At 42.7% G+C, this 24,303-nt stretch overlaps 1 protein-coding gene across 1 annotated transcript in view; it reads left to right on the top strand.

The window, feature by feature from the left end:
• Nucleotides 1–29: 29 nt before the first annotated feature.
• Nucleotides 30–24,303, top strand: part of luzp2 (leucine zipper protein 2) — a 276,029-nt gene continuing 251,755 nt past the window's right edge. The window contains exon 1 of the mRNA XM_079665447.1: nucleotides 30–74. Within this exon, the coding sequence (XP_079521573.1) occupies nucleotides 45–74 (30 nt within the window). The 5' untranslated portion in view covers nucleotides 30–44. The remainder of the gene's footprint in view (nucleotides 75–24,303) is intronic.

The following is a 24,303-nucleotide window of genomic DNA, read 5'->3' as shown; positions in this document are numbered from 1 at the left end:
GTTTTGGTCGACGTTGACTTTTCCTTGGGACTTTATTGATTGACATGCTGGAAGTCCCTGATCCCTTTAACGAGGTAAAGAGGCTAATTGGAGCTTTTTGCTAACATACATCGTGAGCTGATGACTTTGCTGTGTGTGTTAGGTGGGTTAGCCTAGCTTCTGAGGCTACCTACTGCTTTAATGATGTCTTACACAATGCTAAAGCTTGCTGCTTCTGTTATGCTAGCTCTGGATGGACATTGGGAATTCGTGTTTTTTGTTTTTGTAGTCTGTTTTAGTTGTGTTTATTCATCTTGTTGTGAATAAGTTGTCCTGCACAGAGCCCCTTTCTCTAATATTATGTCGTAATCTCTCAATAGTACTTCACATTTTCTTCACACACTCCATGTTCAGGTTACAATAAGGTGACCCGATTTTCAAAATGAAAACCGGGGACATTTTGAGTTTTGCGGTCAATATATCCAATTGTCTTCACTGTTAAAGAAAAAAGTGGGACAATTCTGGTTTAATGTAATTCGAACATTTGAGCTGTTGGATACAAACAGAAGGAAGATAGCTCATATATGAGACTTCAAAGGTCTTTTATTTTGAAACTGTACATCAGATTGTCCAGATTCTCTCTGAGTGACTAGATGGGGTGTCCTGCTATCACCCTGAAGTGAAATAAGTCTTTGATACTGGATAGTTTTTGTTTTATTCTTATCTGAAAACAGAGGGATGATAGCTCATATGAGACTTCAAAGGTATTTTATTTTGAAACTCTACATCAGATTATCCTGATTCTCTCTGAGTGACTAGATGGGGTGTCCTCTCACCCTGGAGTGAAATAAGTCTTTGATAATTTGACAGTTTTTTTTATTTATTCTTGTATAAAAACGGAAGGACGATAGCCCATACAGTATGAGATTTCAAAAGTATTTTATTTTTGAAATTCTACATCAGATTGTCCTGATTTTCTCTGATTGACTAGATAGGGTCTCCTGCTATCACCCTGAAGTGAAACAAGTATTTGATTGACTTCGAATGACTCTTTGATTATGGACGGTTTCCATTAAATAATAATCAAAATATAGATGGACCATAGATCTAATTTGAGATTTTAAACAGCATACATTTTCAATTGTGCTTCAGAAAGTAATGTTATTTTAGGAGTGCTGTGAGATGGTGTCAACATCAATTAAAATTAGTCAACCAGTAGAAATGTCAGATATGTCTTCATAACTGTATACTTACATTTTACATTCACTCAGTTATAATGTGGTAGTTATACGTAGTTTATTTTAAATTATTATTGATCACATTATATAGTACATATTTCTTAATTTAAGCTCCAGTATATATGAATATGCTTGGTGTGTTTTTTAGGTATATTTCTTATTGACCGAGTAAACGCTTTTATTTTGAAGGCAGTTTTTACAGGCCTCTACCGTAATCCATAGGATATTCGCGCACCGCAATACAACGTGCTTTTGACTGTGTTTTCCGAAGTGGGGGCTGGCTTGACCAAAGTCTGTTAACCCAGTGTTTCCTGACATGAAACGTTTTATTTCACCTTGCTATGTGTTTTTAACGTATATTAAAAAACGGGGACATTTCCGGGGACAGTTTCAACCGGGGACAGGCCAATACAAACGGGGACTGTCCCCGGAAAACGGGGACGTCTGGTCACCCTAGGTTACAACTCAAAGCAATGCATTTATGTGACAGTTTAGATTACTGTTGTTCTTATCATAATTACATCTACACTGCTTCGCTCAGCTGCACCGTTTGTAAACCTGAAGCTTTCTGCAAGCTATATTCATTTACTGATGGTCATCTGCTGCTTACCAGGACATTTCATATGGGGAGTCTGTCCAGTCTAACGCAAAACGTATTTTGCATTTTGATATGCTAAAGTGAATAATCATCTGCTGCAGAGCTGGTGTGTTTCAGCCTGCTGCTGCTTGCACATCAGGTTGATTTTCGGCTGTGGATTTATCCATCTCACTTTCCTAGAAATTCTATTCCCAGCAATGCTGGTTGGACTTGGTTTGTTTATCACTGTCACTTCCCAGTCTCTGCTGTGCTGCTGAGCTTGGCGTTTGCTTGTGGGTAGTGACAACATCTGACTAAATGCCAAATATTAAGTCTTCCTACTTTCATTCACAGAGGAGAAGGTCTTTCAGAAGTTCCCCAGCAAAAATTAGCGCTTAGTGGAAATGATGAACAGCATTAAATCTTCTAAAAATGATTCACTTATGACTGCAATGAATTCAGAAGAAAAGTGTATTCCTCATGATAAAGACTTTAAATGGGTGCTAATGTGTTTACCAGCACAACATGTTCATTTTATAACAACAACAAAAAATCAAGTATGAGTGAATCAAACATTACTGGCTACAAAGATGAAGCCATTAAGTAAATTACAGGATATTGAGGTCTGCAATGATTGATGCTTATATTTCATGGTTTTGTATTTTACATAAAAAAAGAACTTATTTTCTTTTGACTCTGAAAATGGTCAGCCATGAGGGATAATTATGATGAAGACTATTCTGTCTCTAAAAGTGGCATCCTGAACAGAATACATACATGTTTTAAACATAGGTTATTTGTCTAGCTGAATTGAGTGGGTTGCATTTCTGAATGAGCGTCTGCCTTGTACAGTGGCCAGCAGCCATGCGTCTTTATGTGCTGTTGAGTATGCTTTGCAGATTTTCATGCTGAGGTTTCAATTAAACAAATTGGTCAAATGGCAATTCATCACTGCTGTTATTATAGTCTTCCTAATCCTAAGTGCATGCAGTCATGCATCTGTGAATGCTGTATTGACTGATTGATTGAGCTCACTTTGCTATTGGTTGTATTTAAGACTTGGCAATATGGACAAAGTCTTGTATTATGATGTCAACTGTTTTCTATTACTAAATTGACTATATATTCTCAATAGAAAAAACACAGGCTTGAGGGCACTTTTGTATACTACTCAGTACATTTGTAGCATATTTTTCTCATTGAATTAATAAGTTAAGTAACTTAACCCTAACCCTACATGGACCATGTTTACATTTATGACAAGTAATATATGATTAGTTTAAGACAATAGAATGATTAAACAAGGTAAGCATAACAAAAAAAACTGCAATATTCAAATGATAGTCCTTCAAAATATGAAGACACAAGATTAAGTAGTGATAGCTAATGTAGCTGCAGGATTCTTGCATTTTTGTATGTATTGCTTCATGGTCGGATCTACTTATTGCACGTTGCTTTGGTTAAGAGTCAGTTATTGTGTAACACGATATTCCGATATATGATTACATTTAAAAGACTATAAATTATTATATTGAATTATCGCCGACCCTAGGTGTTGTTAACATAACATATTTATTTTATTGCCATTAAAAGTTTCAAGAACAAAGCTTCCAAGGATTTAAAACACAATGAGTCCAAATATTTGGAAAGTGCACTTTAACAGTTATATCATTCATGTCTTCTTACTTCCAACTTTCTTTCTCACATAGACTACCATCAGCCCAGAAATTCAAATGGTTGTACATGAAATATACTTGTTGCAATACTTTGTATAACTATTTTTGAAGTCCATGTCTTGCCTAATTTCTCCATATCTGCAATTCCGTTGCAAGAATATTTTAGCGGCACACGCATCCTATATCCAGTAAGACTCATGACTATGAAAATATGAACTACAAATACAAATGTCAGCACTTTTTGGATTCCCCAACAGTATTTGATAACCAAGTTTTTACAATGCATGAATACAAAAAGTAGAAATAAACAGAAATAAATCATGCTTTTGGGAGATGGAAATCTTTTTTTGTTTATTTCCTCTGATTGAAAATTACCATGCACTTATTTCAACAAAGACTATTCTGACTACTGCTGTGTTTTGTTTTTGTACTTCTAAATCTGGTCTGACGTTGTCATATGACCATACCTTCATTTGGGAATTTCTCTGTACTCTTGAGAATTGCATTCCTGCTCGTCTGAGTTGACTTCAGTTTTCAGAGTGCCATGAAATGAGATGTGAAGATGACATAGTGTTGCGTATGAGATGAAATCCCTGACAGGGCCGGTGTAACCACATTCCCCCTGCTTGGCAGCCAAGCAGAGGCATAATGTGCCTTGAAATACAGTACAGCATGCTTTATTTTCAGAAGGCTCATGCTTTCAGAAGTAGCCTTATTCTTTTTACCCAGAAATCTTGAAACCATAGCAACTCCTGAAGCATTGTCCTTCCTGACTCTGAGTGCTGGGTGTTGTTACAGAGGATCAAACACATGTTAATCTTATCAGCACAAATTTAATGAATATATTGTGTGAAGAATCCCTGTTTAGAAATCCCTTGTATTCAGCAGAATACATAATTTTCCTTAAATAACTGAATACTATTTAAGTTGGTGATGAAAATTGTTGTTTGTGAAAATGATGTATTCTGCTACGTGGAGCAGGAAGTAATGAGTATCTTAATTGGTTTGTCAATCAAAAGTTAAATAATAAAAATGTTGGATTACTGATGAATCCTTTTGGTAATTCTCCCCCCCCCCCCCAAAAGGCAATTATTACCTTGTTCCAATTCTGTATTGTGAACATTTTTTTTTCTTTGTTAAAGATTACAGGATACTAATTCTCAACCTCAAATACTATAGCACATAACTAGTTTCTAAACACAATAATATCATGATAGATTTGTATGTATTTTGTTTTTTTATTTTATTTATTAGCTGCCCCGTATCAGTCAATGAGTTGACTTCTAGTGCAAACAAAGTCAACTGACATGTCTGTCAAACACAATATTTAAAGTTGTGTTTTTAGTGTGAATCTTTGTAGAGAAACTTATTTGTACAGATCAGTCGATTAGGTCAACTAATAAAGTGTTACTTGTATGATTTTGATGTTGAAAGAAGAGCTCATGCCATACATGTTAACAGATGAATTTGATTATCACTCTACACCAGTGGTTTTCAAACTTTTTCTGTCAGGCCCCCCCTTTGGAGAAAAAAAAAGTCGGGCCCCCCCCAACACAAATAGTCAGGCTCAGTGGCAGCGCCAGAGATTTATTTTGGGGGTGCTGTGGGGTAGCTTGACGTTTCATAGAGGGTGCTCAAACATTTAGGGTTTCCCATTAATGTACCGGTCGCTACAGAGGAATGTTCTACTGCAACAATCCCCACGCATATACACAATGTACCCACGACTGTTACCGGGAAGATTTTAAAATATTGAAGTTAAATGCATCAATCTGGTGCACTTTGAGAGCAAAATGAAGAGATCTATGGATACATCTCTCAACACCCATTTGAAACCGAACTGTAAACAGATTTACTTTTTTCTTTATGGATATTTTAAAAATCAATCCCCTTTTAAACTTTTTCTTTTTTTTACTGTCATATAGTATTTCATACCTGTTTTTCATTTATTCTCTTATGTTTTATAACTATAATGATCATATAAACGTGTGCCTCGGAAATAATTGTTTACATCAATGGTGACCAAAACGTTTGAGACCCACTGAGATAACACTGAGAGAGTCCTTTAGTTCACTGAGCCTCTCAGTCTGACAGGAGAGGACTCTCCTCCACCTTGTTGTTGAAAAAAACCCCTTATATCCGTTAGTGTAGCTCGCTAGCACCAGAAGCTAACAACAACGATCTCTGGTACCGGTGCGCTCTCTCTCTCTCTCTCTCTCTCTCTCTCTCTCTCGCGCACGCTCGTTCCACACATAGAGCCGTGCTTTAATGAAACACAGAGACCCAGACGTAATAGCACTGTACTGTATCCTATTATTTTCGAATCAATATTTTTTCAAAATATGACACCATCGTCTCTCACTCTGTCTTGTGTGTGTGTGTCCATGTTGTGTAGGGATGCCAGCGATTTTTCGAATATTCGTTACAGTCCATAATCGAAAATTATTTTTAAAATTCGATTTTATTTATATATTCTTTTATTATTATTTATGTTTTTCTTTTTTTTCCTGGCTTAGTTTCAACCAAAATATAGACTAATGCTAATAATAGTAATAGTATTAATAATTGTAAATGGCCATTGGTCACACCACCAGTTTGTTTTACTGTAAACTTGGAGGAAGCCAGCAGCGCAGGCTGCGCAGAGTGCAGACTGCTGCACTCTCTGAGCCTGCGCTGCTACACACCAACCCCGCCTCTCCGTCACACGTGTTTAGTTTATTTTATTTTTTCGAGCGTGTAAAACCAAAGAAAATACAAATGAAACAAAAGATGATACAGACATGATACAGTACTATACAAATGAATGCAATAACAAAAATAAATATTTAATTAATAATTGAATAATCTGTAGTATCATTGTCTGATATTAATAAACAACAAAGCTTTAGCTAATTACTAGGGCTGTCAGTCGATTAAAATATTTAATCGCGATTAATCGCATGATTGTCCATAGTTAATCGCGATTAATCGCAAATTAATCGCACATTTTTTATCTGTTCTAAATGTTCATAGTCACAGAAAAACAGAACAATAATCGACAACTACTCCACTCTCTGCTCACTCCTTTCCTGCCCACTAGAGATGTTAAGATTCACCGATTCGCATCGGTGCACCGGCATAAACGTTCAAGATGCGAGTGCACCGGTTGAAAGAGTGCACATCGGCTACAGTTTGGGTTGAACTCGCGATGCATCGATTGCGTAGCGTCTTTGCATCGGTAAAAAACTGATTCATTCATATAAAATCTTGTCAACGCTCAGCAGAGACGATATTTGCTTCGCCACTACGGAGGCCGAGAGTCTGTTATGAACACTAGGGCTGCAACAAACGACTAATTTGATAATCGATTAATCTATCGATTAATGAAACGATTAATCGATTATTCGGATCGTTAAGGTTTTAACTGTACTACTACTTATATCAATACTGCTTATCGATCTGGTCCTTTTAACGATAGTATTAACGGTTCTTTTGACAAGAAATAAGGTAAACGAACTAAACAAATTGTGAACAAAACTAACATTGCTTTTTATTTTTAATTAAATGCATAATATTTCACATCAAAAGAAACAACAATGTTTTAACAAATCATATTAAATAATGTGATGACAGAACTGTAAACAGAATAGCTGAAACTTTAACAAAATAACTCAGTTACCTCTAATCATTAACCTATGTTTTTATAACTGAGTTAACTCTGTGTGTTGCTGCTAGCATACATAACACCTGACGTGGAAACGTTACTCGTGGACGGGGCTACAGAGCTACTAGAAAGACAGTGGAACCCGGTGCATTCCTCCGTCTGAATGTGGTGCACTTTTGCTAAATGTTTAGACAAATTGCTCGTTTTACCGCCTTTATATGATAAACTGTTATTGCACTTTTGGTAACGAGCATTGTCCACATCGAGACGGCTAAAGTTTAACCACACCTCGGAGCGCGTTCTCTCCGCCATCTCCTGCATGTGTGTGTAAACTGCCCCGCCCCCTCGCAAGCAGGCGGGGGAGAGATCTCTCGTCTGAATTGGGAAGATCGAAAATACATTATAGACGCATTTTGTAGTCATATTGCATATTAGAAACTGAGTTGGCGACACTAAGACTGCGATATAATGTTTATGTAGCAATAATACATATGACATATGTTTTAAATCTCTCCTGTACCGATAAAAAAGAGCGATAACGTTGGAGCTTAACGGGGTGTAGAACACATGTGATGACGTCACCAACGAATCGACGACTGAATTAGTTGCCAACTAATTTGGTAATCGATTTTAATCGATTAAGTCGATTAGTTGTTACACCCCTAATGAACACACACGGAAGTTGAGGAGAAAGAGAAACACAGCGCACCGAAAAATACCTAAAAATCAAACGTTTGGCAACACTTCGGATTGTTCAAGAAAGACTGTGTAATAGTCCTTTATGCTATATAGTTGAACGCAGGTCATGGAGAGTAATAAGGTATCCGTAGACCTTTTTGTATGAGGTATCTTTATTACTTAACAGGTCTACAGCCATAATACATAGATCCGTATACACATATGCTCCATCGAGGATGGTGCTACAGGCCGCAAGGCATTGCACTTAGAAAAAGCATGTTCAGTGCATGACATTAAGGATTTTGGAAGAAAATTCAAAATTGGAAGTGGGCCCCCTGTGGGCCATCTAAGCTAATTTAAAGATGGCCCTGAGCCCAATAGAGATTGCCCTGAAAAATGTGCGAGGACGAAATGACGCAAGAAGGGTTTGGGGGGCCTCCCCCTAGAACATTTAGATTTTTGCAGGTCTTAGATGCTGTCTGGTGCATTCTCTAGACCAGTGGTCACCAACCTTTTTAAGCCAAAGATCACCGACCTCGGCCTAGGTGAAAGGCGAGATCTACCTATTGCAGAATTGAGTGAAAAAGACGGCCCAGACAATGCTTCCAATTTCAGGCCTTTTATATAGGCTAATTGCATCTGAATTACTGTTACAATGAAGGCTCCATAATCAGCTCACAGCATATAGGCAGGGGTAAAGTGCTATGTGCGAGTGGGGGGCGGACTTCACCTCCTCTAGGGGGGTCCTCACCCCCTCTCGCTCCTCACCTCCTCTAGGGGGGTCCCGGGGGATGTTCCCCCGGGAAGATTTTTTTTTAAATATTGAAGATGAAAGCATCAATCTGGTGCACTTTGAGAGCAACATGAAGAGATCTATGGATTAATCTCTCAGCACCCATATGAGACAGAACTGTAAATAGATTTTCTTTTTCTTTATGGATATTTTACAAATCACTCCCCTTTTAAACTGTATTCTTGTTTTACTGCCATATAGTATTTCATACCTGTTTTTCATTTATTCTCTTATTGTTTGTATAACTATAATGATCATATGAAGGTGTACCGCGGAAATAACATTTTGAATAATTTGTGACAAAACCGTTCTAATCTAAACACTCAGTCTGACAGGGGAAGACTCTCCTCCAGCTTGTTGTGGAAACAGCTCCTTATGTCCGTTAGTGCAGCTAGCTAACCAGATGCTAACATCACGGTCCCCGCTAGCACCGGTCCCTCTCTCTCTCTCTCTCTCTCTCTCTCTCTCCCTCCCTCCCTCTCTCTCTCACACTAAATGCGCTATTGCCACACACACACACACACACACACACACACACACACACACACACACACACACACACACACACACACACACACACACACACACACACACACACACACACACACACACACACACAGCCGAGCTTGAATGACACAAGCACACGTGTATTTCCATGCAACTCTCTGATTGGTCTTGTGACTTGCCTCTGTTGCATTCACTGAACACGGGAAATTGGACTCCTGCCGTCCTCTCTTGTGTCATGATGAGGTTCACATAAAGCACGGTTAATGTATTATATTATTGAGGTGTCTCAAATATACGTCAATCAAGTGGCACCTGCTAACGGGGTGGTGGATGATATGTTTACATCTAAAAACATATTTTTCAAACATTATTATTTTTCTTTTCTTTTTCTTTCTTTTGTTACTTTTTTTGTTAACGGTCCGCGATCTACCCGCACCACACTCACGATCGGCCGGTCGATCGCGATCGACTGGTTGGTGACCACTGCTCTAGAATGAATTATAAGATGAACCACCACAATATTATATTGTACAATTTCAATTTTATTCTTCATTTCACTTGTTTGTTCTTGTTTGTGTAGCTATAAGAAATACTTAAGTTGTTGGTCAAGAAAATTTCCATCTGATGAAGGCAAATGCCTTCCCAGATTTAAAAAAGTAGAAAACATTACATTCAGTTATAACTGCCAAAACAAACATTATTTACACTATTATGGCCCCTTTTAAAAATGTTTGTAATGTTATCTACTGTAAGTTGGTCGAACGAATGCCTCCTCATCCGGAAGCTGACCGAGCAGACCCGAGCAGCAGTCGAGAGGAGCCGAGCGCATCCGCGAAGCACACAAAATGGCGACGTCAGAGTTCCCGTTAGCCGGCAAATCTAAATCTCTTCGGTCAAAATGTCCGGTCAAATTAATTTCCCTTTAGCGCAATACCGCTTCAGTTGCGCCACTTATGTGACAGACAAGAAGAGTATGTGACAGACAAGAATAGTAAATTCTAATGTCTAACACTTAATGTGGAGAAAGAGATGTCCTCTATGGGTTGATTGTGCGTTGATCTGTTGGTAATGCCTCGGGGTTCCGGTGGGCATGTGAACAAAGGCATAATGCTGCGCTATACTTTGTGGCCTCACCCAGTTGCATAGCGACACTTATTGTTTAGGTATCTTTTAATAAGCAGGTAGTCATATCATTAGCTAGAACTAGCTGGATCTGATCAATATGGACATAAACGCGAGTGAAGTCTAATCTGACGGGAGAGAGAGATCAGCTGCTGCTGACGAGTCGACACGCAGCTCTGCATGATCACATGCAGCGGTGAGCGGACAAAACACACACTTCAGGTTAGAATATCACTCGTAGCTATTTTAATTACCTCTCAAACTACCTAAACTAGTTATAGATATGTTTAGTTTTACTGTTGGGTCACTCATTACTGGATCCGCGAGCTGCATGATACTGGCATAATAGATTGCCCGATCGGGCAACCAGCAGGTGAGGCTTCATTGCCCGAGCTAAATACTAGATGGCCCCGGGCCATCGGGCAGTCCTTAATGTCGAGCCCTGATGTTAATGTTAACAGCTCCGGCGATCCATTAGCACCCCCCCCCCCCACATTTTAGATTTTGAAATGCTCCCGATTTCGGAGGTCTCAAGATTGGCAAGTATGGTATAACGCCCGAACGGCACACGGCAGAGAATTTAGCTGAGGGGCTCCGCAGTGCTACCGAGTCCTGGGGGATAATGGAGAAAGTGACTGCGTGTGTGCATGAAAACGCGAGCAATGTTACTCTCGCCAACAATGAGTACTTGGATTGGGATTCATGACCATGTTATGCCCATACACTCCAATTTGCAATAAATGATGGATTAAAGCTGAAGCCCATACATATTGTCGCCGGTGCCAATCGACTTGTGCTACATTTCCACCACAGCACAGTAGCAACACAGGCGCTTTGTCAGAAACAGATTTGTTTGTTTCTTTGCACCCCACTTTCTTTTTCCTTTTATTTTGTATGGAAGTAATGAAGAACTTGCATACAAACACATTTTTGCTTCTTTTCTTTTACTTATGTAAACCTGTGATGTGACAATAAAGCTAATTCTGAAAATGATTCAGGTTGATCAAACACTGCCAGATCACCGCCTGACACAGTACTGTCGTACAGGTGGAATTTAGGGACGTGCACAGGTACGGGCTAATGTTGCCCGGGCAACGGCCCGTTTGGCCTCTTTGGCTGACCTCCTCCTCTGGAGAGAGCGAGAGTTTGTTTTTCTTTTTTCTGTTGTGGCCAAATCAACATGATGAGCCCACAATTAATATTGTAGCGTCTCGCTGCGGGAAACACACTTTGTCAGCGCTGTCATCTGCCGTTGCGTTAAGACCACCTCAGTGTCGGATTTAGGAAACTTGATTTTGAGTTGCCTCATGGCAGTTAGGGTATAAGGGACAAACCAGGGGACTTTACTTCCTCTTGATACCGTCGGTTATTTACAAAAAAACACCTAAATATAGCCTACTTGTTGTTATTGAGCTTCTGTCTTTCTGTGTCTTTCCATCTGTAAACTCCCTCAACGGGGCCGCTCGCTCTCTTTTCTTGATTACCCTCTCACGTGTGAACAGTTCACTGTCCTGCTTCATTGTAGGATTTCTGCCATGTCTCTACCAATTTAGTTTGTCCATCTCTGTTACGAAGTTATGGAATACTAAATAAATAAGTAATTACCGTTACTGCGCTCATGATAAGAATAAGAATAATGCGTATTGAACTGGTTTCATTAATTAGTGAGTTTATTTAAGGTAATTAGTTAGGGGCCCTATTTTATGTCTGGACTGCACAGCAGTTACAATGGTCTGGTCAAACTACATTAGAACATAATTGTCCCCATTTTGTCTTTAATAGTTACTAACATTAGATATTTTTGATGAGATATGGACCGCAAAACCAAAAATGTCCCTGGTTTGTATTTTTAAAAACAAGTTACCGAATGCAATTCAATCAGGAGAGACGTGATGTATGAAATACATTTTTATTATCGGGTCACATTATATAAATGAAACATAATGATGACAGTTTATAGCAAGTGAATGAAATGGTGTTTGGCGATTAGGCCTCGGTTTGGTAGGATATCATTCGGGAAGGGAAGAACCGTTTCCGATGAACCCCCCCGGGTCTACACACTGGTGGTGGTGATGAGTGGTTAGGTCCGGTTGGAAGGGAGAAGGTTGAGCTTGGCCCTGAGTTGGAAGCAGGAGGCCAAGGGGTGGAGGAGGGTTGCGCGTTGACACCTGGAAGACAGCTGATGGAAAAGGGGAGAGCATATATAGAGGGATTAACAGGTGCGATAATTAGGCTTGTGAATGGAGGGAAGTGATAGGTTAGCTTGAGGAGTGGCGCTCCCTATCATTTAGTGAAGGGAGCGAGTATTGCCATGACGTGCAATACGAAGTGATAGGTCTTCCTGTCTGAACTTGCGCTGAGCTTCATTTCAATCAGGAGTGACGTGATGTATGGAATACATGTTTATTATCGGGTCACATTATATAAATGAAACATAATGATGACAGTTTATAACAAGTGAATGAAATGGTGTTTGGCGATTAGGCCCAGGTTTGGTAGGATGTCATTCGGGAAGGGAAGAACCGTTTCCGATGAACCCCCAAAAGAAGTGAAAGTATGAAGTACTGAACATGATGAAATCTTACCTTGTGGGATGCAGTGGAAATCTATGGATGAAATGAGAGGTTAATACATGTGGGGATTTAGACATACTGATGTCAGCCCCGCCCCTCACAGCCCGCCTGGCAGCCACAGCGCTCCAGGCTAAAATGCTGGTCACATCTTTATGTAAACGGCAATTTATCGAGCTCAGAAAAGTTATCGAGTCCATTTTTATTTATCGTACGATAAATAAAAATGGACTCGATAACTTTTTGACACACAGCCAGGTCAGGACACTCCGCGTGCACGTGCAGCAGCGTAGCAGCCAAATTAATAATATAGCGACAAGCGGGAGACAACGTGTGACTTACTCGCGGGGAATTTAAAGTGAAATGGAATTGGTTACAAAACCTAACTACACATCTCGATTCTCCGGTGTGGCAGTATTTTGGATTCAAACCAAATCAACGAGGCGAACCTACGGACTTGAATGAGCCGGGCGAGGTGTCGCATTGGTTTAAAAAAGGTAGTGACAAAAGCAGGCAATACCACGTATTTTAAACCACCTAAAACACAACCACCCCATTCCGTTTTCCCAGCTGGGAGCAAACACGGCAGCTGGAGATGGAGAGCCCCCGCCCGACAATGCAAACATGTTGGTGTTTCTTGCTCGAAAACTTAGAAAAACAGATTTGGATATGGCCTGTTGAGGCATCTGGGTCTTTGACAGTTGACTGTACACTTGACTGTTGTTTTAAGGAGGTTTTTTTTGCTTGTGAGATAATGTGTGCTCATATTTATTTATTTATTTATTTATTTATTCATTTATATTTATATATATATATGAGAGAGAGAGAGCTCTGTTTTCCAGCCCGACTCTATTTAATTTATTGTTTTGGTTGTGTGTGATTTAATTAATTTATTATAATTTAATTAATTTGTTTTATTTATTATATATAATTTATATATTTTAATATTATTTCACATTTCATTTGCAATGTTGAATGTTCAATAAAAAGTTATGTTTGAAAGGATGTACTTGAATTATTATTATATATTATCATTATGTCTAAAATGGTCTTAAAACGGTGCCGACAATATTATCGTTTATCGCAATAATTTCCCAAAACATTTATCGTCCAACACAATTAATTATCGTGACAGGCCTATCCCGGACGTGCGGGGCCTATCCCGGACGTGCGGGGCCTATCCCGGACGTGCGGGGCATCCCGGACGTGCGGGGCATCCTGGACATACGGGGCATCCTGGACGAGCGGGGCATCCTGGACGTACAGGGCATCCCGACTTCGCAGGGACACATTTTATACGGACCCGAAGGTTACGACCTGGACATACAGGGTTAGATATGCAAGGATAAATATGAGCCGCGGGGCCAATATACGTGCTGACATGCTAAGAACGACCAACAGTTATATGCATACGTACCAATTTAAGGTTGGAGAGACCTTTGGATAGCCAGCACGGCACTGAGGTCCGGACGAATGTCGGATGAGAAGCGGTTGTTGTAGGGAAGAGGAATAATTACCTTGATTGCGGCAGGTTTGCTGCACCTATCCTGAACGAGCCCTGAAATGCTCTTAAGACACCACCACCAGTTATATGCATGTTTACCATAGGTAAGCTGGAGAGATCTTGGATAGCCGGCACGAGCCGATGCCCGGCGAAGAGGGAGATGTAGACAATGTAATGCGGCTGTTAGCTTGAGTACAATGATGCATGAATATCATACCCTGCTTAACATAAGCCATGTGAGCATGAACCCAAATATATGAGTGCAATATGAGCAGCATGAAATAATATTTGCTTAGGTAAATACTGAGACATGACCCATGATATAGGCAGGGTTCAACGCTAACTTTTAAAAGTGGTTGCCAGGCTGGCAACCAGGCATCAGCTTTTGGTTGCCGAACTGAAAATACAGTTGCCCTTTTTGGATACCTTATATTCTAAATAATTAAGATGCTATACAGTTATAAATCAACTTAATAATGAACATGTGACACAAAAGAATGTTCAAATGCTTTACGATAAGTAGTTAACGCACTTATTTGAACCTAAGTGGTAGTAAACTTGTCACCCCTCAATTGCTGGTATACAAAATACCAGTAGTTCTGCTGTTGTCCTGTTCTTCATAGATCCCTCACAAATGAATTGAGCAAGTCACTAGTTTCTTGATCATCCGTTGTCTCCCTTTCAAATGTGGTTTTTCTTGACCTTTGTGCTGACCCCCACCATAGACCCATTGGCCCTTCAGCATTGAAGTCTTGGATTGCCCAGACTAATACATTTCTAATGTTAAATAAATGAAAACCATTCACAGTTAAACATTTGATATTAATTATTGATGCTGTAAATTACCTTTAATATGTCTAACTATATTTAAAATATGTTACCTTTTTATAGAAGTGATTATAATTTTATGCCAAAAATTTTCTATGGTAAAGTTTCGTTTTGCACTTTATTTTGGTAGTAATAAGATCGGGACTCTCTGAAGAACCAGCACCTTACCGTGGTAGAGAGGTTTGTGTGCCCTGATGAACCTGGGGGCTGTGTTGTCTGGAACCTTGTGTTCCTGGTAGGGTCTCCCATGGCAAATTGGTCTCAGGCAAGGGGCCAGACTAAGATTGGTTCAAAAGACCTCATGAAAGACGACACACGAAGTGAGGATACCCGGCCCGGAGGAAGCCCGGGGTCCCCTTCTGGAGCCAGGCCCAGAAGGAGGACTCGTCGGCGAGCGTCTGGTGGCCGGGCTTGCCACGGAGCCCGGCCGGGCACAGCCCGAAAAGGCAACGTGGGCAACACCTCCGCTTCTCCGTCCCGCGGGCCCACCACCTACGGGAAACAGCAATGGGGTCGGGTGCGCTGCCAGAAGGGTGGCAGTGAAGGCAGAGGGTCTCGACGGACCAGACCCGGGCGACAGAAGCTGGCTTTGGGGACGTGGAACGTCACCTCTCTGGGGGGGAAGGAGTCGGAGCTTGTGCGGGAGGTGGAGCGTTACCAGTTGGATCTGGTTGGGCTCACCTCTACGCACAGCGTCGGCTCTGGAACCTTACTTCTGGATAGGGGTTGGACTCTATTCTTCTCCGGAGTTGCTCAAGGTGTGAGGCGCCGGGCGGGTGTGGGGATACTCACAAGTCCCCGGTTGGGTGCTTCGTTGTTGGAGTCTACCCCAGTGGACGAGAGGGTTGCCTCCCTACGCCTGCGGGTTATGGGGGGGAAAACTCTGACTGTTGTGTGTGCTTATGCACCCAACAGCAGTTCAGAGTATACGGCCTTCTTGGAGACCCTGGAAAGAGTCCTGTATGGGGCTCCTGAAGGGGACTCTTTAATCTTGCTGGGAGACTTCAACGCACATGTGGGCAATGATGGAGACACTTGGAGGGGAGTGATTGGGAGGAACGGCCCCCCTGATCTGAACCGGAGTGGTGGTTTGTTACTGGACTTCTGTGCTAGTCATGGATTGGCCATAACAAACACCATGTTCGAACATAAGGATGCTCATAAGTGTACGTGGTACCAGAGCACCCTAGGCAGAAGGTCCATGATCGATTTGGTTATCGTATCATCGGACCTGAGGCCGTATGTTTTGGACACTCGGGTAAAGAGAGGGGCGGAGTTGTCAACTGATCACCATCTGGTGGTGAGTTGGGTCGAGTGGCGGGGGAAGCCTTTGGATAGACCTGGTAAGCCCAAACGTGTAGTTCGGGTGAACTGGGAACGTCTGGAGGAGGCCCAAGTTCAGGAGGCCTTCAACTCACACCTCCGGCGGAGCTTTTCGGGCATTCCTGTGGAGGTTGGGGACATTGAACCAGAGTGGTCGGTGTTCAAAGCCTCTATTGCCGAAGCCGCGGCGGGGAGCTGTGGTCTCAAGGTCCTAGGTGCCTCAAGGGGCGGTAACCCTCGAACCTCCTGGTGGACACCGGTGGTCAGGGAAGCCGTCCGACTGAAGAAGGAGGCCTTCAGGGATTTGTTATCCCGGGGGACTCCCGAGGCAGTTGCAAGGTACCGACAGGCCCGAAGGGCAGCAGCCTCAGCCGTGGCCGAGGCAAAGCAGCGGGTGTGGGAGAAGTTCGGAGAAGACATGGAAAAAGACTTTCGGGCGGCACCAAAGTTGTTCTGGAAAACTGTCCGACACCTCAGGAGGGGGAAGCAGGGAACCATCCAAGCTGTGTACAGTAAGGATGGGACGTTGTTGACCTCAACTGATGGAGTGTTAGGGCGTTGGAAGGAGCACTTTGAGGAACTCCTGAACCCGACAACTCCGCCCTCTATGTTAGAGGCAGAGCTGGAGTATGAAGGGGGATCGACACCAATCTCCCGGGGGGAGGTCACTGAGGTCGTCAAACAACTTCACAGTGGCAAAGCCCCGGGGGTGGATGAGATCCGCCCAGAAATGCTGAAGGCTCTGGGTGTTGAGGGACTGTCATGGTTGACACGTCTCATCAACGTTGCGTGGAAGTCGGAAACAGTACCGAAGGAGTGGCAGACCGGAGTGGTGGTTCCCCTTTTCAAAAAGGGGGATCAGAGGGTGTGTGCCAATTACCGAGGCATCACACTACTCAGCCTCCCCGGGAAAGTTTACTCTAAGGTACTCGAAAGGAGGGTCAGGCCGATTGTCGAACCTCAGATTGAGGAGGAACAATGCGGATTCCGTCCTGGTCGTGGAACGACGGATCAGCTTTTTACTCTCGCAAGGATCCTGGAGGGTGCCTGGGAGTATGCTTATCCAGTCTACATGTGTTTTGTAGACTTGGAGAAGGCATATGACCGGGTTCCAAGGGAGTCACTGTGGGAGGTGCTGCGGGAGTATGGGGTGAGGGGGTCTCTACTCAGGGCCATCCAATCTCTGTACTCCCAAAGCGAGAGCTGTGTCCGGGTCCTCGGCAGTAAGTCGGACCCATTTCAGGTGAGGGTTGGCCTCCGCCAGGGCTGCGCTTTGTCACCAATCCTGTTTGTAATATACATGGATCGGATTTCGAGGCGTAGTCGTGGGGGAGGGGGTCTGCAGTTCGGTGGACTAAGGATTGCACCACTGCTTTTTGCAGATGATGTGGTTCTGATGGCTTCATCGGTCTGCGACCTTCAGCACTCACTGGATCGGTTCGCAACCGAGTGTGAAGCGGCTGGGATGAGGATCAGCACCTCCAAATCTGAGGCCATGGTTCTCAGCAGGAAACCGATGGACTGTCCACTCCAAGTAGGGAATGAGTCCTTACCCCAAGTGAAGGAGTTCAAGTATCTCGGGGTCTTGTTCTCGAGTGAGGGAACAATGGAGCGTGAGATGGGTCGGAGAATCGGAGCAGCGGGAGCGGTACTGCAGTCTCTTTACCGCACCGTTGTGACGAAAAGGGAGCTGAGCCAAAAGGCAAAGCTCTCTGTCTACCGGGCCATTTTCGTTCCTACCCTCACCTATGGTCATGAAGGATGGGTCATGACCGAAAGAACGAGATCGCGGGTACAAGCGGCCGAGATGGGTTTTCTCCGCAGGGTGGCTGGTGTCTCCCTTAGGGATAAGGTGAGAAGTTCGGTCATCCGGGAGGGACTCGGAGTTGAACCGCTCCTCCTTCGCGTCGAAAGGAGCCAGTTGAGGTGGTTCGGGCACCTAGTTAGGATGCCACCTGGGCGCCTCCCTAGGGAGGTGTTCCAGGCACGTCCAGCTGGGAAGAGACCAAGGGGTAGACCTAGAACCAGATGGAGGGATTATATCTCTTCTCTGGCCTGGGAGCGCCTTGGGATCCCCCAGTCAGAGCTGGTTGATGTGGCCAGGGAAAAGAAAGTTTGGGGCTCTCTGCTGGAACTGCTACCTCCGCGACCCGACCACGGATAAGCGGGAGAAGATGGATGGATGGATGGAAGATCGGGACTCTTATTTTGAAGGAACTTTTACCGGAAGTGAATGGAAAACATTCCTCTTTGTTTTTCGTTCGGGTTTCCCTTACGCTTTATCAGTTGAATCACTTTGAACATTCGTTTGAGAAGTTGAGGTGTTGGCTGAACTTTTTACCACGCAGTCAAACAACTTAATTTGCTTCGCCATTTTTTTTTTTTTGTAAAACAAACACACGGCGCACCGCGCACGCGAGTAAACGTGCATCGCTTTCTGGCTCCGTAATCACGCCAATGCACGTGCAATTTAAAGAGCCTGTGACAGCATCCCAACAACTGTTGTGCAATGAAATATTGGACTACTAGTAATCTCGAACCGTTAGTTTAAAAAAGAAGGTGCGATACCGTTCCGATAAATATCAATAATTTCGAACATCGCGGGGAAATTCCTTCGACTCATTTTGAAGTTTTGGGGGAAGCCGGAAATGACGTCAATGCGGGAATGCTTCACTGTGCGGCGAGAGAGACAAACAAGGAGAAAGTGTGTTGTCATGCGTAGAAATGGTGAATTACTGAGTTTAGGCACGTTAATAACGTTTTAATGAAGTTGACTACAGTATATTCATATTTGTCATTGCTTTCATGTCAATTCGGCGAACATAAACATAAATGATCGTGGTGAAGATGATGATTAAATTAGGATTACAAATCGGTAGTGAGAGCTGCTGAATTTCCTCCCGTCGGATGTGATATAAAAACAAATCGATTATTTTTGTAGTTGTAAACTCAAGTTAATTACAGTAGATGTATTAGTGCTTTCATGTCAATTCGGCAAACATATGATACATTAAATGATCGTGAGGATGATGATTTAAAAATCGTTTGTTTGAGCCGGTCTGCATTTCCTGATGAGAAAACAAACCGATGCTTTTTGTAGTTGTAGTCAGTGGTGTAGTGGGCGTTGGACGTGGGGGTACGCCGTACCCCCACTTATTTGAAGCATGATTTCTTTTTTTAATAATCTAATACATCTAAAATCATTGCCAGTGTTATCAGTTGCAAGTGTGTGTTTGTTGTAATAATGACGAAAACATAATAGGCAGATTTCACAGTAATTATAATAAAAACGTAGCTCAAGCATTTATGCAACTTGATTTGAAGCGTGTGTGTCTGAGGGGCAGAACCGTGTGTGTAGGGTGACCAGGTGTCCCGGGACTGCACACACAGCATTTTTATTATTTGTCCCGCTGGGTTCAGTGGCGGACTGCCCATCGGGACGAATCCCGATGGGCCGGTACCGAAGTGGGCCGGTCGGATAAGTCACTAGCACATCCCCCACTCCCCCCGTTGACAATTTACTAGTGGTACCGAAGTGGGCCGGTCGAGAGTCCCGGGATGATTTTTAGTCCCAGTTCACCACTGGCTACATGACCGTATGATCGCCCACATATTGACGCACCTAATTCCTAAACTTCTAACAGATACAACATAAACCGATCCTTCAGCCTCATATGAGCTCTCAGACACGTTGAAAATGAAACTGTCATCGCTGTCTGAGCTTGCTGCTGTGTGCGCCATCGTGCGTTTACATGCAGATGCTGGGATCCTGAATGGTGCAGCTGGAGCGCTGTGCCCGCAATGACGTCACACATCATTTGGCGGGACTTGAAGAATCCCCGAGAAGATCCAGAAAATGGTCAACATTGAAGGGCAGATTAATGGTTATCAAAGTACAAATATCCAAAATCAGTTCAGTAACGGTTTTCAAGGGGACAATATTTACTCAAATTGATGGGTTTGGATGATGGGGGAAACTCGTGTCGCAGACTCTTTAAGTATCAGGTTCCGACTGGTCACAACAATTTAAATATCGCTCTTAATACAACAAATATGAACATTAATCTATTTTGGGGTGCACGTTTTGCTGTTTGCTGTCCTTATTTCTTTATGTTAAAAACTGGTTGCCACTGATGGCAACCAAAGTCCAAGAAGTGGTTGACATTTTTCTGAATGGTTGCCAATGGCAACCTGGCAACCGTTACTGTCGAGCCCTGATGTATAGGACTAGCTTAATTATCAGTTTAATTACGCCACGGTGAGACGTAGATGCTTATGTGCTGGTTGGGTGATTAGACTGTCTTCTATCATCTTACATGAACTTCTCTTTCTCCCTGAAGAAGACCCCCAAAAAACCACGGATGCGGTACTTATTGAGCATTGTGACGGGTAGTAGTTACCTGAACTGCATAACTCCATGCTGTAATGCGTTACACCCGACGCTGCCTGAAGCTCACCTTAACCCTGAACTAAAGGCAACAATGCATAAACGAACTTCTCTCTTTTTTTCTCTCTCCTTATTCTTCTTCTCTTTCCTCTTCCTTCTCTCTTTTCTTTCTCCTTCTTCTTTCTCTCTCTCCTTTTTTCTTCTTCTCTTCTTTTTCTCGTTCTCTCTTCTTCTTCGTTCTTCTCTGCTTTTCTCTTCCTTGTTCTTCTTCTTTTCTTTTCTCTCTTCTCTTCTTTCTTTTTTATCTCTCTCTTCTCCGTTCTCTCTTTTTCTCTCCTCCTCTTCCTTCCTTTCTCTTTTCCCTTTTGCTCTTCTTCTCTCTTTTCTCTTTATGAGGTGACTTGCAACAACATTACCATTAACCTTTCTGTTGGTCGCTTGTTAGCAGACCCTTCACGCGATGGCAAAGCGAGCAGGTACAGGCAGGGCCCATAGTGATAGCCCTATAGTTTAAATCTACAATCCACAAATAAACATATGGACATGGGTTACTATTTCAAAAAAGTGGGGGTGGACCTCAAATCCTCTAGGGGGGTCCGGGGGCATGCTCCCCCGGTAAGAATTTTTTTTTTTTTTAAATGTTGGAGTTAAATGCATCAATCGTTGAGGGGGAAATAAAGAAACTAGATCTATGGGAACACCTATATGAAACATAACTGTATACATTTCAATAATCATAAAATCAGGGCCATAACCAATTCCAATATGAAAAAGCACTGACACCCTCAAATGGAAATATGTGTTTACATAAATGGTGACCAAACCGTTTGAGACCCACTGAGAACTTAGACTAAGTTAACTATCTAAACACTCAGAGTCCTTTACCTCACCTGAGCTGAGGTTATCCCGAGCTTGAATGACACACAGAGACCAATCAAGGGCTTTGATTTATGGTCTGTTTGACAGTGGCCATGTCGGGAGGCCAAATCATGTAGACAGCCGGTCACCCTGTGGGAGGCATACCACATCATGTAGGCAGCCAGTCACCCTGTGTGAGGCAGACCACATCATGTAGACAGTCAGTCACCCTGTGTGAGGCAGGCCACTTAACAGGCCAGGCCATCGGGAAACCCCCAGGTCCTCCCGATGGCCAGTCCGGGACTGGGTACAGGAGGCGTAGAGCGAGGGATCATTGTCCACAAGTTAATAGGTCGCAGATGGCGTCGTGGTCACGGATGAATAAAAAATATATATGTACTTGGGCGGCCGTTAACATACCTGGGCGGTCCGCCCTGCACCTAAACAATAAGTGTCGCGACGCAACTGGGTGAGGCCACAAAGTATAGCGCAGCATTATGCATTTGTTTACATGCCCACCGGAACCCCGAGGCATTACCAACAGATCAACGCACAATCAACCATACAGGACATCTCTTTCTCCACATTAAGTGACATGAGAATTGACTATTATTGTCTGTCACATAAGTGGCGCAACTGAAGCGGTATTGCGCTAGAGGGAAAACATTTTGACCGGACATTTTGACCGAAGAGATTTAGATTTGCCGGCTAACTGGAACTCTGACGTCGCCATGTTGTGTGCTTCGCGGATGTGCTCGGCTCCTCTCGACTGCTGCTCGGGTCTGCTCGTTCAGCTTCCAGATGAGGATGCATTCGTTCGACCAACTTACATTAGATAACATTACAAACGTTCTTAACAGGGGCCATAATAGTGTAAATAATGTTTGTTTTGGCAGTTATAACTGAATGTAATGTTTTCTACTTTTTTACTTCTGGGAAGGCATTTGCCTTCATCAGATGGAAAGTGTCTTGACCAACAACTTAAAGGTCCCATGTCATGGCCATTTCCACTGATCATAATTCCATTGTTGAGGTCTACTAGAATAGATTTATATTGTTCAATTTTCCAAAATCACTTTGGTTTCTCATACAGCATCTCTGTAAACTACGTGTATTCATTGAATTTCACTCTCTGCCTTTAACGGCTCGTTGTAGCTCCAATAGCTCCAGCCCCCACCCTCCCTGTGAGCACAGTGCTCTGATTGGTCGGAACGTTGTGAATCACAATGAGCTCCGTGGAGGTGTGGTTTCCTTGTTTAGCGACAGCGAAACACAGCCAAACTCACCCTGAGCACACACAAAGTCACAGCCGAAGTAAAAACAATAAGTGTGGCTTGATATTGAGTAAGAAAAAGGTTGATAAACGCTGTGAGAATGGGTCTGCTGAGAGAATTTCGCCGCTATCCTAACTGTCTGTTATCAGCCTGCAGCCAGGGAGGAGAGATCAGCAGAGCTGCCTGCACTGAGTCTGTGTGTGAGGAAGTCCGTGGATTGGTCAATTTGGACCAATCAGCGGGGGCTTAACGTAACGGCTCCGCGGACGTAACGTAAAGGCTCCACGGATTGATCCATTTGGTTCCGGGTAACGCATGACATCATGCGGTACCCGAAAGAATCAATGGACAGTGACGTATCTCCAACGAGGCGTTTTGGGGAGGTATTTTCTGCGTTAGAGTTTTACTCGCTACAGGGTGTACTTTGAGGGTTTTGACTCTGCAGACCGTTTACATGCAGAAAAACCTTCATAACACAGAAGGGGACGGGTAATAACCGGAAAAGCATGACATGGGACCTTTAAGTATTTCTTATAGCTATGCAGGGCATTCAAGCGAGCAAACACAAACAAGAACAAACAAACAAGTGAAATGAAGAATACAATTGAAACTGCACAATACAATATTGTAGTGGTATAATTCAGTCTAGAGCAGCCTTTCCCAAACTCAGTCAATCAAAACGGGGGTCGCGGACCCGTTTTGATTGGGTCGCCGGTTAAATGCATTGCTAAACACACACAGCGTCAGGCTGATGGCTGCGTTGCAAATACACTTTTTTAAATAATTTTTGTATTTTATTTTTTATTTTGAAAATGAAATTATGCAATATAGCATTATATATTGAATGATTTAATTTTCTAAATACAGATAAACTAAAAATAAAAGATTGTATTTGTATCAGCTCTGACGCGTCCCCCGCGAAAGTTTTCGCGCTGTCTGTTTATTGTCTGTCGATTAATCCCGATCGTACATGATGGCAAAAAGATGATACAAAGAGGAGTTTTTAAACATTGGCTTCACAAAAGCTGTTAGAAATGGAGAGGAGCGGCCTCAGTGTGTTTTATGTGGAGAGGTGCTCAGTAACGAAAGCTTGAAAATGAATAAATTGGACCTGCATCTCCAAACGAAACATCCTCTGCATCGGGACAAATCGAAGGATTTTTTCATCTGCAAAGAAGGGTCTTTCAAGAAGCAGTGTTTTGACGGCGGAAAAGTAAGTCACTCATTTTAATCATTTGTTTTGTGTTTTTGTGAGTTTGTCAGGGTCTGTTGTGAAATTGTTTCATTAATGCAAAGTTGGATGAAATGCAGACTGAGCCCCGGAGTGGACCGCCAGCTGCGCGTCC

The sequence above is a fragment of the Notothenia rossii genome (genome assembly GCF_949606895.1).
Source record: "Notothenia rossii genome assembly, chromosome: 2".
Lineage (NCBI taxonomy): Eukaryota > Metazoa > Chordata > Actinopteri > Perciformes > Nototheniidae > Notothenia > Notothenia rossii.
The sequence above is the reverse complement of the archived record's forward strand: the minus strand, read 5'-3'. Positions and strand labels throughout refer to the sequence as shown.